This window comes from Ailuropoda melanoleuca, chromosome X (assembly GCF_002007445.2).
Source record: "Ailuropoda melanoleuca isolate Jingjing chromosome X, ASM200744v2, whole genome shotgun sequence".
Classification (NCBI taxonomy): Eukaryota; Metazoa; Chordata; class Mammalia; order Carnivora; family Ursidae; genus Ailuropoda; species Ailuropoda melanoleuca.
Window position 1 is genome coordinate 15,478,915 of NC_048238.1, and position 12,524 is coordinate 15,491,438.

Below are 12,524 nucleotides of genomic sequence, written 5' to 3' on the forward strand. Positions count from 1 at the left end.
ATGCACACGCAGCAACACAGAACGCACTGCAAGTGAGCAATTAACTACAGACAGTATCCTTTTTGACAATGATTAGATTTCAATTCAAGAGCTGATTCTGAAAAGCAGTTAATTACGGGCGTATGGTATTTTCTCTTGGCTGTGATGCCATACGCCAGGTGGTAGCTTATCCCAACTGGACGTGAAACGTACAAAAGTGCATGCCGAGTGCAGTTATGGCGCTAGCGCTGGAAATGTGGATGGCAAAACGCTGGGGACAGTCTCGCGGACACTCCCAGGAGAAGCTCGGAATGAGGGCCATTCGTGTCTGCAGCAAAACCCGCAGTAAGCTCTGTGAGCAGAGGTGCCAATCCCAGCACTTAGAAATATAGTGACTCAACTCTGAGGACATCAGGCTAATGAAATATGGCAGGTACGAAAAAACCATACTGGATGAGTCCACTTAGATGAGACACCTAGAGACAGAAAGTACAACGGTGGCTGCCAGGAGCTGGGGCAAGGAGAACAGGGCAGCTGTTGTTCAATGGGGAGAGAGTTTCAGTTTTGCAAATTGAAAAGAGTCCTGGAGATTGGTTGCACAACCATGTGAATGTACTTAACATTACTGAACTGTACACTTTAAAAGGGCTAAGATGGTCAATTTTATGTTATGTGCATTTTACCACAGTTTTAAACAACATTACAGTGGCAGCAGGGTCCCTAGTGTGGGACGGTGTGAGAAGGGCCAACTTTGATGCCCAAACACTTAGCAACTGGTATTCTATCAGGGAACCAATGGAAGATTCCAGGACCCAGGAAGGGTCTTACGTCACTCACGGCCAGCTTTACGGTCAGAATCTCTTGGAACCCTTCTTGCATATTCCAGGGATTTGGAAAGATCGCGGCATAGATGCTATTGAGAAAATCTCGCCTTGCGACAGTCAGAGGGTACAAAAATGGCATCGGTTTTCCCAGGGGGTGAGTCCCCATCACTCAAGGTGCTTACCCATACTACTGGGGAGCATCTGGGGTACTGTGGGCCTGCAAACTGGAGTACGTATCGCTCCACTGAGAATGAGGGGACAATGGTCTAGGCAAGCCCATTCAGGCGCCCTGTTCTGAGAGCCATTTAAAGAATTTATAAAGTTCTGTGAATTATTCTTCAGGTGACAGCACACTCCAGTCAACTCAAGGAGTGTTTACTGAGCACCTGCCAGACCTAGGCACCAGGTGTTTCCTTCCAGGCCCTTTACCAGAAACAGACACAGCATCCCATACATGCGATCCAAGAATGCCACTTCGGAGAGACCAGGTACATTCACCGATCTACACCCCAGCCCTCCTAGCACCCATTAAAGCCTCACGAACACCCACCAAAAGCTGCTTTGGAGACGATTCCAGTTCCACATGGGTTAATGGGTAAGATTTAACTTCTTTTTTAGTCTAAAGCTCCATGCTTCTATGTTCAGCAATTGATATGAAAAGTGGGAGAAGGGCAGCAAAAGACTTCTAAGAAAGGTCACTGATACTTAAAAAAAAAAAAAAACACATATTACCTGGCTCCTCCAAAATATCCATCCTCTAGTTTTCTAATGGTAGAAAGAACTGCAGAATGAATGTCTAAGCCATCGTTTGCTAAAGAAAAAAAAAAAAAAAGACAAATTAGTTTACTTAATCTGGGAATGCTTTTTGGTTTGGGGGGGCATGCGCGGAAATGTTTTTGTCAATACAATCTAAAATACTTATGGAAGGGGCGCCTTGGTGGCACAGCGGTTAGGCATCTGCCTTCGGCTCAGGGCGTGATCCCAGGGTCCTGGGATCGAGCCCCACATCAGGCTCCTCTGCTATGAGCCTGCTTCTTCCTCTCCCACTCCCCCTGCTTGTGTTCCCTCTCTTGCTGGCTGTCTCTATCTCTGTCGAATAAATAAATAAAATCTTTTAAAAAAATAAAAATAAAAAAATTTTTAAAAATTAAAAAAATTTTAAAAATTAAAAAATAAAAAAATAAAAAAATAAAATAAAATAAAATAAATAATAAAATAAAATAAAATAAAATACTTATGGAAGATTCCTGAGCTCAGAAACCAAACTGCTAGGAACCCCCTTCAGTACTTAGCTTTGGATATGGGACTTGTTTTAAACATTTTGAAAAGGGCCCAAAGCAACAGTGAGACATGAATCAGGCAGATCAAGTTCACGGAGTTACTGAGCATGGTGTGGGTGATGGGGAAGGTGAGCGTGGGTCGGCCCGTCATCCGCCAGCAGGTGCACAGGTAGGCCAGCTCGATCCTCAGCATCTCCACGATCATCTCATTGTCCAGGGCCAGGTAGAAGTGATGTTGGTCGGTGAACTGCAAGTCAGATCAGGCCCAGTAAAAGGCTGTCCTTCATTCCCTCGACACAACCCCAGCTATCCTTCACGGCAGCACGAATCCTTGCATTTTGTTTCCAGAGAAGAGGCTCAATCCTGGCTGTAATCCGCCCCCATCATGGGGCTCTCCTTGCCATCAGGCAAAAATCGATCTGTCGCCCCCCCAGGAGCCGTTAGCTACATTAGCGTGGAAGGGAAAGGTGCACGGCCAGATCTAGTTACAGCTCCTCAGATGAGGATTTAAGCACCTGGCCCAACACCGGTGTCCCTGAAAGGAAATCAATAACTCCTTAAATACTACTCATTCTAAGGCTGCTGGGCTCAGAGGATTTCAAAGTGAGGGAAGGGAGGGCACTGGGAGCAGGCGAGACATGGAGACTGTGTTTACCTGATGGTTGGCCTGGTTAATGTGAACTAAAGGCTCTACCACCTGGTGTGGATGAAAATCAAATCGTTCTAGCCTCTGGACTAGTGCACACTCAGCTTTGGTAGGAAATGTGTTACAGAGGGAAATAACTCACAAGAGTTAAGCGAGCAACATTGGCTAGGGTGAAAAACAACAACTAGGGCTACTGACCCGTGACCCCACGGCTGACAGCGTGCCCGGGTGGTGGTGGGGCCATGCCCATGGTGACAAAGTGAGCCCATAGCTGATTTTCCTAGCTGGCCAAATGGATGGAAAACATTTGGCTTGGGTTCCACAGGACTACTTTCCTTTGTAAACAAAAACTCTGAAAAAAAGTTCTATAGTCAGTATATTTGGGGTCTCAACAAGCAGGTCGGGGCCTGAAAATCAGACAGGCTGTGTGTTCCGCAGCCGGTCTCCAGACAGCCTAAGCAAGGGTGAGGGCCTACTGTGACCAAGGGCATGAGGGCGGCAAGTCAAGGGACAGGTCACTAGCAAATTTGGAAAGCAGCGCGAATTTCCCTACTCCTTGAGGCTGGAAGTGATGGCACACTCAGTTTGCTTCAAGCCACACCTACTGAGCACCTACTGGGAGTAAAGAATTGTACCAGGTACTGGCCGTCACACTACCCGTTGCTATTTGGACACGCGCATGCTCATTCTGCCGCACTCACAGCAGCTCACCAGGAAGGAAAGGGAACTTAATCAGAGGATGCGTGTGGCTTTGCTACTGGCCTGCTCACCTGGGGTGTGAAAGTAAAGATCTGGTTCCTAATCACATAGAGCTTAGATGTTCCAAGGACGCCAATGTGCCGATACGGTCGCCCACTCAATTTCATATTCTTATTCCGTCCTATTTGAAAAATAAAAGAGAAATTAAGAGCTAGAGCCAATAAGGTAACATGTAATCCAAGCGACTTTGGCAAGGCAGGGCTTATTTTCCTGTTAACCCACTCTGGGGTTTGGTTTTTCTAATACCATCGATCCTTCTTTAAAATGGGACAAGGATGAATTAAAAACAAATCCCACTGCCTTCTCTTCATGCGTGTATAGACAGTACCCAGTTCAACATCTATATAGAATAAAGCTACCGATAGAACTTTATTAATGTTTACTTCTAATTTATTTCATATTGAGCCTACTAAGTTAGATTTTAGAAAATGAGAACCTCCCCCTCCCATTTTAACGGGTAAAGGAGCATTTTCTGAGTCCACAGATAAAAATTAGAAGCATTTGTGTATCAAGACACAAATGACTGTTCCAATTGTGAATTTTCAAAGGTGGTGCCTTATTTTACAACAGATCTGGCGAAGGGTGCAGCCAAGCTGGGGCGACATCTACTGAACGAGCATGAGAACGTGCTTGTCTGCCACTCCTCTTCACTTCGAAGAGGTCGAACCACGTGCTTTGGTGTCTTGCCCAATTCTTCACAATTTATACCTATCCGTCTCCCCCAGACCCCAAACCTAGAACCAAGATGCCCCCTTGCCAAAACCACCCAGCTGTTTTCCCAAACCTACCAAGCTTGGCATATATGTGACTAAGAATCCGGCCCGGCTGGACTCGGATTGGATGAATGTCAGCAATACTCTGGACGTTTACCCCATGTTTCCTCAGCAAGTCCTTAATGTGGTTGTTTTCTGCCAGAACAGTAACTGTGAACAAGAGCGTAGAATCTGCATTAGACTGTGACCCTTTGTCCCCTCACATGAAGACATTATTGACCAATCTTTCCTTTGGCCTACGACATGCACATCAGCATGCTCTCCACACACTGGGTGGCTTTGAAAATGACGGCAATTGTCCTGCCACTCTTCCCGGTTCTCTCTGGCCTCACCTCACCAACCCCCATGATGTGTTTTTATTAAGTGCCCTCAATGCACAAGACAGTCTGATAAGAGACTTCTAGAAACGGTCTTCAGCTGGTCCTGAGCCAAATTACCCCATCTCAAATGATGTCTTGCCTCCCGGTGGGTCTGCATTTATTCTAAACCTGTCTTGTGCTCTTTTCACATGGGGTGAGGAGCAGAAAGAGCTCTGCATGGGGGGGTGCCAGGAGAAGCCGGAGCTCCTGCTCTCAAGGAACAGAAAAGAACAATACTGTGGTGCGCGCTAGCAGGGGACACTCTGAGCAACAGAGAGGTCGGGGGAGGTTGCTCCCTCCAGGGAGAAGGGCAAATGGGGCTGCTGGTGGGCGGTGGCGCAGCCTGGCCCACCCAGAAGCCCAGCACAGGCTCTTGCTGGTGGGGAAGAGCCGCCCCAGAGCTGGGCACTGCACCCCGAATGGGCCGGCCTGGGCCCCATCTCTGGTGAGTGAGGCTGGCCATCTGGCTCTCCAGCAGGCAGGGAACTCACAGGCCTGGGATGTGGGGGCCTCAGTGGGGACTCCGAGCCCTGCGCCTCCTGTACCAGTTCTGCTCTGAATGTGGCTTTTAAGAGAACAGTGCCTGGCAAAGGGCCCACGTCCTGGGAAGGGGACTGGTGGAGGGGAGCTCTGGCTGCAGAGAGCGGGTGGTGCTGTGTTCGGCTGCAGTACAGCCTGCGGGGAACTGGGGGTGGGGGTGAGGGTGTTCCGGCTAGACGACGACTCGGTTACTGTTAAGGCAGCCCACTGAGCCCCACCATTGTACCCACAGGCTGGTGGCCTTGAATGTACAATACACATAAATGCCACTGAGACCTGAAGGTCACCTCCTTATTTACATAGCACATGATACTTTTTCAAAGTATTTTCACATCCATGATCTCATCTGAGCGTCACACCAAGGTCCTGTGGGGAAGCCAATCCCAGCAAATGGGAACATCAGCCACGTAGGACCGGGTGGGTGGTTTCCCTTCACATCTGTCTCTTCTGAAGCTTCCAACGCCCGTGGAGATCAGTGGTCACTCTCTGTACAAGTGACCCTTTTAGAGCAGTGGTCTGCCCGCCACCTGTGAGCCTCCGATCTGACACAGCCATAGGCGGGCAAGTTCCTGAAACTGTACTTCTCCTTCATCCGGGCCAGACCTCCTCATATTTTCTCTTCTGTTTCTGTTCTAGTCTGCTATACTGAGAAAAAACTGGCTGCCCAAGACGCGTCAACGGGCCCCGGCCTGTGATGGGAAAAGCGGCCTTGTGGTTTACGGGCTCGCTCGGCAGCACGCGTGGTGGGTCAGCGCCGACTGCGGACGGAGTCAGGCTGGACTGCTCCACATGGACACGCTTTGTAGAAAGGAACTTTGTGGTTGGGAAGAATACTGTTGCCTTTGGGAGCTAGTGAGTTCTAGAAGGGGGGAGGGTCACAGAACTGGTATCTGCTAAAGCACACATAGGTACTTTTTAAACAGAATAGGAAATTAGGGAGTCTTTTGCATTAAAGATAACGTTGGCTTCACCCAGTTAACAGTGAATAGGAAACACACTCACAAACCTTGTACTACAACATCGGGTTTGACGGAAGTGGAAAATCTTCTGTTTAAGGGATCAATTTCCCCAGTGGCAAGGAATCCCTAGGAAAAGAGGGGCATTAACACTGTAAAATACTGAATGAAATTTCACCTTAAACCCAACTTGGAAAATAAAATATTTTGGGGCTCAAAATATTATTTTATTCATGTTTTTCAAGTCAATTGCTTATCCTCTCTGAAACACAGTACACCACTTAGATAGCCACTAATAAACACATTGTGCCTTTGGCACCTAGCTCTCCGGGGCTAGTCACACACGCCACCATCTCGAGTGACTGAAAGGAACAATGGTGACGCCTACCTCCTGAGCCCTTACTTCAGGCCGGGTCCTGTGCTGAGCCCCTGTATGTGTAAGGTCACATTAGGCCTCGTGACAGGGAGGCATGGCTGTTAGCATTTTACAGGTGGGGAAACTGAGGTAATGCACTTAAGCTAGGTGGCAGAGAGGGACTTGGTCCTGGGCTGACGGTCCTGAAACACATAGCTCCCCTCCGTGCTTGCACAGTGTGCTGTTTGAATACGGATCGCCTCACATCTTCTATAAATGACCGGAGTCCTCAGCGAGGGCATCAAGGTGCTCTGGGAGTTCTGAGGAGGAATTGGACCTAGATGAAGGCCTTTCCAGTGGAGAGAAGGCAACGGGAGCAGAGTTGTTTGTTCCTCATCTCACTGACCCAGAAATCAGAGCTGGAAAGTGTAGCAGAAATGATCAAGCCCAGCCTCTTTACTTTACAGATGAGGAAACTGAGGCTCACGAGGTCAGGGAGCTAGTCAGAGGCAGAGCTGGCTTTCCAAGAGACAGACGGTTTTCCCTAATAAAGACAGAAGCAGAAGACACAGTCCCTATCCCCAAGACATGACCATGAACTCGAGGAGGTGATCGCAGCCATGAAACAAGTGGCCCACCTCAGCACCCGTAGCTCCTAAGGGCCACTTCCACTGCGACAGCTGTACTTTCGGTCTTCTTTTACACACTGGGAACCCCAGTGGCATGGAACCCACAACTCACCCCTCCACGCTCCCCACTTCTAGAGTCTGGCAGAACACACAGGACTGGGCCTGCCTAACAGGCTGGAGCTCCCAGCTCCTGGACTCTTTGGTCCACACCTCTCTCCAGGGGCCCAGAGTAGTCAGCTGGGAAGAGCCTCTGAAGACAGATGAACCCATCTGATAACATCACCGTACATCGTCTATACCATCACCCCACCCCACCCCCCACCCGGGAGGTGGATTCATTTTTACTTGGCACAAAAGCATTTGCACTTTAAAAACTTAAGCCTGGGGGCAAGAACATGTTTAACAGGAAGAAATGAGTCAGCGGTAGTAGACCTTCTACGTGAGGGGGTTGTGGGCTGAGGGAACACCTGACACAAAATTCACCGCAGAAAAACCAGCCCCTGCCCCTCCACGTAGAGAACACTGTAGAGTCACTCTGCGGCCGGCGGCCGGGACTGTGCCAGGGTGGCCAGAAGCAGACTTAGCAGCTTCCACAAACCTGATCTTTCACACATGTGCTGATCCTGACTGGGAAGCTTCTGGTCTCCTGCTGAAGGTCAGCTCAACTTGGCTCCAGCCACAGACCAGGAACCAGGGGTGGGGGCGGCGGGGGGTGAAGGGAGTGCTTGGCATGCAGCTGACTCTGAAGTGGTTTAGTGCAAACATAGACACACAAGCCCAGGCGGCAAGCCTCAGAGGCGACCTGCTCCAGCTGACTTCACAACTATGAGGTGCCAAAGACATTCACAGCCACATGGGGCAGAGAGAGAGCCCCTATGCTCCTCTGGGCTCCCCTATACCTCAAATCAGATGGTTTCCAGTCTATGAAGTCCCCAAGTCCCCTACCTCTGCCAACAGTGAGCTGAGAATGTACAGGGACTGACCCCACAGATGGGGCAGCTTTCCCAGAGGGACTCTGTCCACGGTGTGGGGATTCTTATACTCTTCGTCAACCTGGCAAAAACAGAAAAACCCAAAGTCAGAATGTCAGAGGATAAAAAGGCCAATGTTCCTGTCTATTGGGGAGTGCACAGAGAATTTGCAAAATGCCACTCGTTCGGTCCTCCAGGCCAATTCTGTGTGAGAGCTGCGACAGGAGGCCACGGCGCTAAGGCCTTTGTGTGGGGGCCACAGGGCTCAGTGCAGCGGAAGTGGAGCTCAAATCCAGGCCTGAGTCCAGCCAGTGCTCTGCCCACAAGCACACTGAGGGCAGAAGGCAGAGACAGGCACACGAAGCCTGGCCTGCCTTCTTTGAGCACAGCTCTGGGCAACGAGGTTTCGCAGTTCACGCTTACACTTGTCTGTATGATGGATACAATGATCTAAAACATCACCCTACAGCCATGGCAGGGCATCGCTGGAAGCGACGTCAGCTTTCTCCCTTCTTGTTATCCTCAGGGGCTCATAAACTCTGTGTGCCTATGCAAGAAAATTACCAGAAGGTGGCACTATTTATTGAGGAAAATAATACTGTACTATCACACCACTAGCTTTCCATCAGGGCCTCCACAAGCTGAATCCACTGGGGGCATCTCACTCATCAAAACAAGCTACAGCTGTTTTTCGGATGGACAGTGCTGGCTACAGATTGTAAAAGTTAGTCTGCAATTTTCTCTGTTGTTAACTCCATGCTGACCTTTGTATTTTTTTTTTAAGCAAACTCTACCCCCATTGTGGGACTCAAACTCACGACCCCGAGATCAAGAGTCACTTGCTCTACTGACTGAGCCAGCCAGGTGCTCCTGACCTTTGGGTTTCTTGCCATTACAACATTGTAGGGGTAATGTTAGTGACCACTTTTTCCCTCCGGAAAACAAAGTAACTGAAGAAATCCTTTTCCAAAAGGGAAAAATCACACCATGAGGGGAGTCATACTCTGCCTGTGGATGAATCAGTGATGTTATTAATAGATTGTTAAAATTTGCTGCAGTAGTAAACGTTAAGAAGAACTTAAACCCGTAAACTGAAGAGAATTAAAACATGTCAGCAATCAAATAATCAAATAGGATAATAGTGTGACAGGAGAGTCTCTAAAATGCCAGAGTTGGTTATCTTTGGGGTGGCAGTCAGAGTAGAGATAAAATATGTTCTTTCTACAGAATCCTGGGTGTTTTGCAGTGTACAGGATTGCTCTCACAATCCGATTGGGTGTTAAGGCTATTTGAAATGTAAGTAGTGTTAAGAAACACTGCAAAGACCTTAAAGGAGAAATAGCTGATGCAAAGCACAGAAGGCAGACAAAGTGTCTGGATCAAAAGACAACTTGGCTCTGGCCTCTCCTGACCCATGCGCCAGGCTCCTGCCTCCCTGTGGCGGTGATGGGGTCCCCCCCAGCCCCCTCATACTTCTTATGCCCTTGCAGTTCCTCTAACACACTTGGCCTTTGCAGCGCCACTCCTGTGCCTGCCTTCCATTTCCCAGACCAGCTCCTCTACCCCCCACTAGCCTGCAACCTCACAGAGGCAGAGCTGGCACTGTAACCCCTTTGTGCCCCATACCTAGCTTGGTGTTTTAGAAACCACTTCCGGAAAAAAAGCGTTAGGTCTGAAAGGGGGATTAAAAATACCCAAAGGCCAAGTACGAACCCACTTTGTTCTAGATAAGCAGCGCTTGGTTACCTTGTTAGGCGGGATGGCATACAGTTCTGGCACCAGGTGGATCCCGTTCTTGCCTCTGATTAATATTCCCTCCAGGGCCTCTCGGTATTCTTGCACCTGGAAAATAGCCCCATCCCCACAACAGCACGAGAGAGGCGTCGTTAATACTGCCATGGGAGTACATCACAGAAAAACACCTCTCTTGGCAACAGATTTTTAATAGGACAAAGGGTCAAGAAATGCACGAACTCCTTCCAGTTCCGGAGTGCAGGGGGTACTAGGACTCCTGCTGACAACAAAGGTTAGAAGGAGCTGAAGGCACTGGCCTTTTCTGTGTTGTCTTTAACTCACGACTTCAATATTTCACCCTTAACTTATCACATATGTAAATTTTGTCTCACCAGCGAGACTATATAAGCTTCTTAGAGTGGAGGCCAGACCTTAAGCAGGGCATCCCGTTTCTACCTGGCAGTAGTTTTCCACTTAAAAGGCCCTCATTCGAGCACTTATTGCTCAGGAAATGTTTGCAAAAACGCACCTGATGTGAGGAAAAGAGAGTGTATGTACAATGACGCATGTACTCTGATTCTTGGGACGCACTGCTCGATATAATAAAAGCTGTTGATGTAAACATTTCCATTCAATTAAAAAGGCGGTAAAAAAAACAACAAAACCTACGTATGAAAAGGAAACAGACAAAAGAGGGAAAACCCTTAAGCAGCCACCCAGCTGTTGAACACGTTTCATCTTAGGAAAGCCTAGTCAAACATCTTCTAGATCTCATTTCCTTTTCTTTTGGAATTTGTGGACAGCAAAATCTGACCAGGGGTGCGTCATTTTTTAAAGGTCATTGGGCAGCAAGTGGAAAAGACAGAAGAAGCATAAGAGTAGTAAATTCTGTGAGACTGAGAAAATAAGGTCCTAAGCACATTCTTTTTTGTCTTCTCAGCTTTTTTGTTTGTTTCTAATAATTACCAAGTTTCTTCACAATTGAAATTCTAACTCAATCCTTTTGAAATCTTTCAGTTCTGGGATAAATAGACAAAAAACATAAGACCCAAGATAATTGCTAAAGCGTTTAACAGTAAGAATCAACAATGGGGGGAACATTAACATTTCAAGCTTACTACCATGTTGGGGAGGAAGAATTTTCTCTGCCCTTCAAGGTCCTTCTAGCTGGACTAAGAATCAAATTGACATAAGACAGATGAACAGGAGAAAAATCAAACTTAGTTACATATGTACGGGGAATCCACACAGATGGGATATTCTGAAGACAGTGAGGCACCATGAGGCTTATCTGAGCTCCTGAGCTCAGGAGAGGGGTGGGGGTCTGAAAACACAAAGGGAAGGAAGAGTATTTGCAGGAAGGTGAGAGGAGACGTTTGGAAAACAAAGGTGGCCCGAAATGCACATAAGTTTCTTAAGTAAAGAGGAATCTGTGCCAGTAGCTCTCTTGCTGGTACAGACAGGTGGTTGAGGGGGAGGTAAAAAGCTTTACCCAAATCTACTGGGTTTTGATTACTTTTAACTCAAGACAGTGTTCATGCCAAAGTGGCCCATCTTGGGGCGGCCTGCCCTTAGCCCCTATAGCCACTTTTGAAACCACTCTCAGAAATTCTGAGCAGAGGCAAGTTTCAAAACCAAAACAAACCTTGGATTGCTCATCCCACCCCAGTACCTGTGGTCTGAACAGGTTAAGAAAACACTAAAGTGTTTGAGTCTGTCAGTCATTCACGTAAGCTTCATGAGGATGGGTCTGTTCTACTTACCAACATATGAACGGCAGCAAATGCTGAAGAAATCTGTCTCGAACAAATGAATGTTACACGAACAAATCTTTACTCGGCACTTACTACATACTAGGCACAGGGAATGTAGTAGTGAACTGGAGAGAGACCACCCCTACCAGGGTGCTCTGACAGGTACGTGGGAGACTAAATACGGCTATAGGTGCCATACTGTGGTAAGTGCTCTGGGGTAGATAAAAGGGGCATTGATCCAGTGTTTAGGGTCAGAGAAGGCTTTCTGAAAGATTAGACATCTACAGCAAATCAAGTGGAGAGAAAGACGGCTGAGGGAGAAAAGCAGGGCCTGGGCACTTGAGAAGGGAAGACAGCATGGCCTCTTCGGAGGACTGAAAGGGTTTCAGGGCGCTCACCCCACAGAACTCAAGGAAGTAAGTAAGCAGTAAAAAATCCGGCCAGATTTTATGGGGCCCTACAAAACAGAAGAACTTGTACTTCATCCCAAGGCAAGCAGGAGCCTTTCAAAGCTTTTAAGCAATGCAGTAGCATAATCTAATTTGCCTTTTAATAAGATGCCCCTGGCAACCAGTATAGAGAAACAGCAGGGAGTGAGGCTGGAGGCTGGGAACCCACTAGAATGCTGTTACATTAAATAAGATGTTAGCTGAGAGTACCCTTATACTAGAGCTGAAGAAACAAAAGCCTAGGCTGGTCAGAAAAAAGCAAGAGAACAACTAAACCTGTTTTTGGTCGACCGTGCAGTCCCCTCCCCTTGAATGTGGCATGGCCCTTTAAACAACAGAATGCAACATAAGGGACACTTGCCAATTCAGGGCCTACACCTTAAGAAAGCTTGGCAGCTCTTGCTTTTGCATTCTGGGGTAAGACGACCACCCTGTAAAAAGCCTAGCTACTCAGACACTACAATTCTGTGAGAAGCCCAAGTTAGCCACATGGAGACGAAGCAAGGCCTGAGCCAA

At 47.9% G+C, this 12,524-nt stretch overlaps 1 protein-coding gene across 6 annotated transcripts in view; it reads right to left on the reverse strand.

The window, feature by feature from the left end:
- The window catches only part of PHKA2 (phosphorylase kinase regulatory subunit alpha 2), a 76,063-nt gene that overhangs the window by 20,902 nt on the left and 42,637 nt on the right, over nt 1–12,524 (reverse strand). For all 6 annotated transcript variants that reach the window (XM_034649100.1, XM_011236690.3, XM_011236686.3 and 3 more), the window contains 7 exons: nt 9,818–9,913; nt 8,046–8,153; nt 6,167–6,245; nt 4,277–4,411; nt 3,500–3,609; nt 2,186–2,330; nt 1,536–1,614 (listed from right to left, as the gene is read on the reverse strand). In XM_034649100.1, coding sequence (XP_034504991.1) covers nt 1,536–1,614; nt 2,186–2,330; nt 3,500–3,609; nt 4,277–4,411; nt 6,167–6,245; nt 8,046–8,153; nt 9,818–9,913 — 752 coding nt within the window. The remainder of the gene's footprint in view (nt 1–1,535; nt 1,615–2,185; nt 2,331–3,499; nt 3,610–4,276; nt 4,412–6,166; nt 6,246–8,045; nt 8,154–9,817; nt 9,914–12,524) is intronic.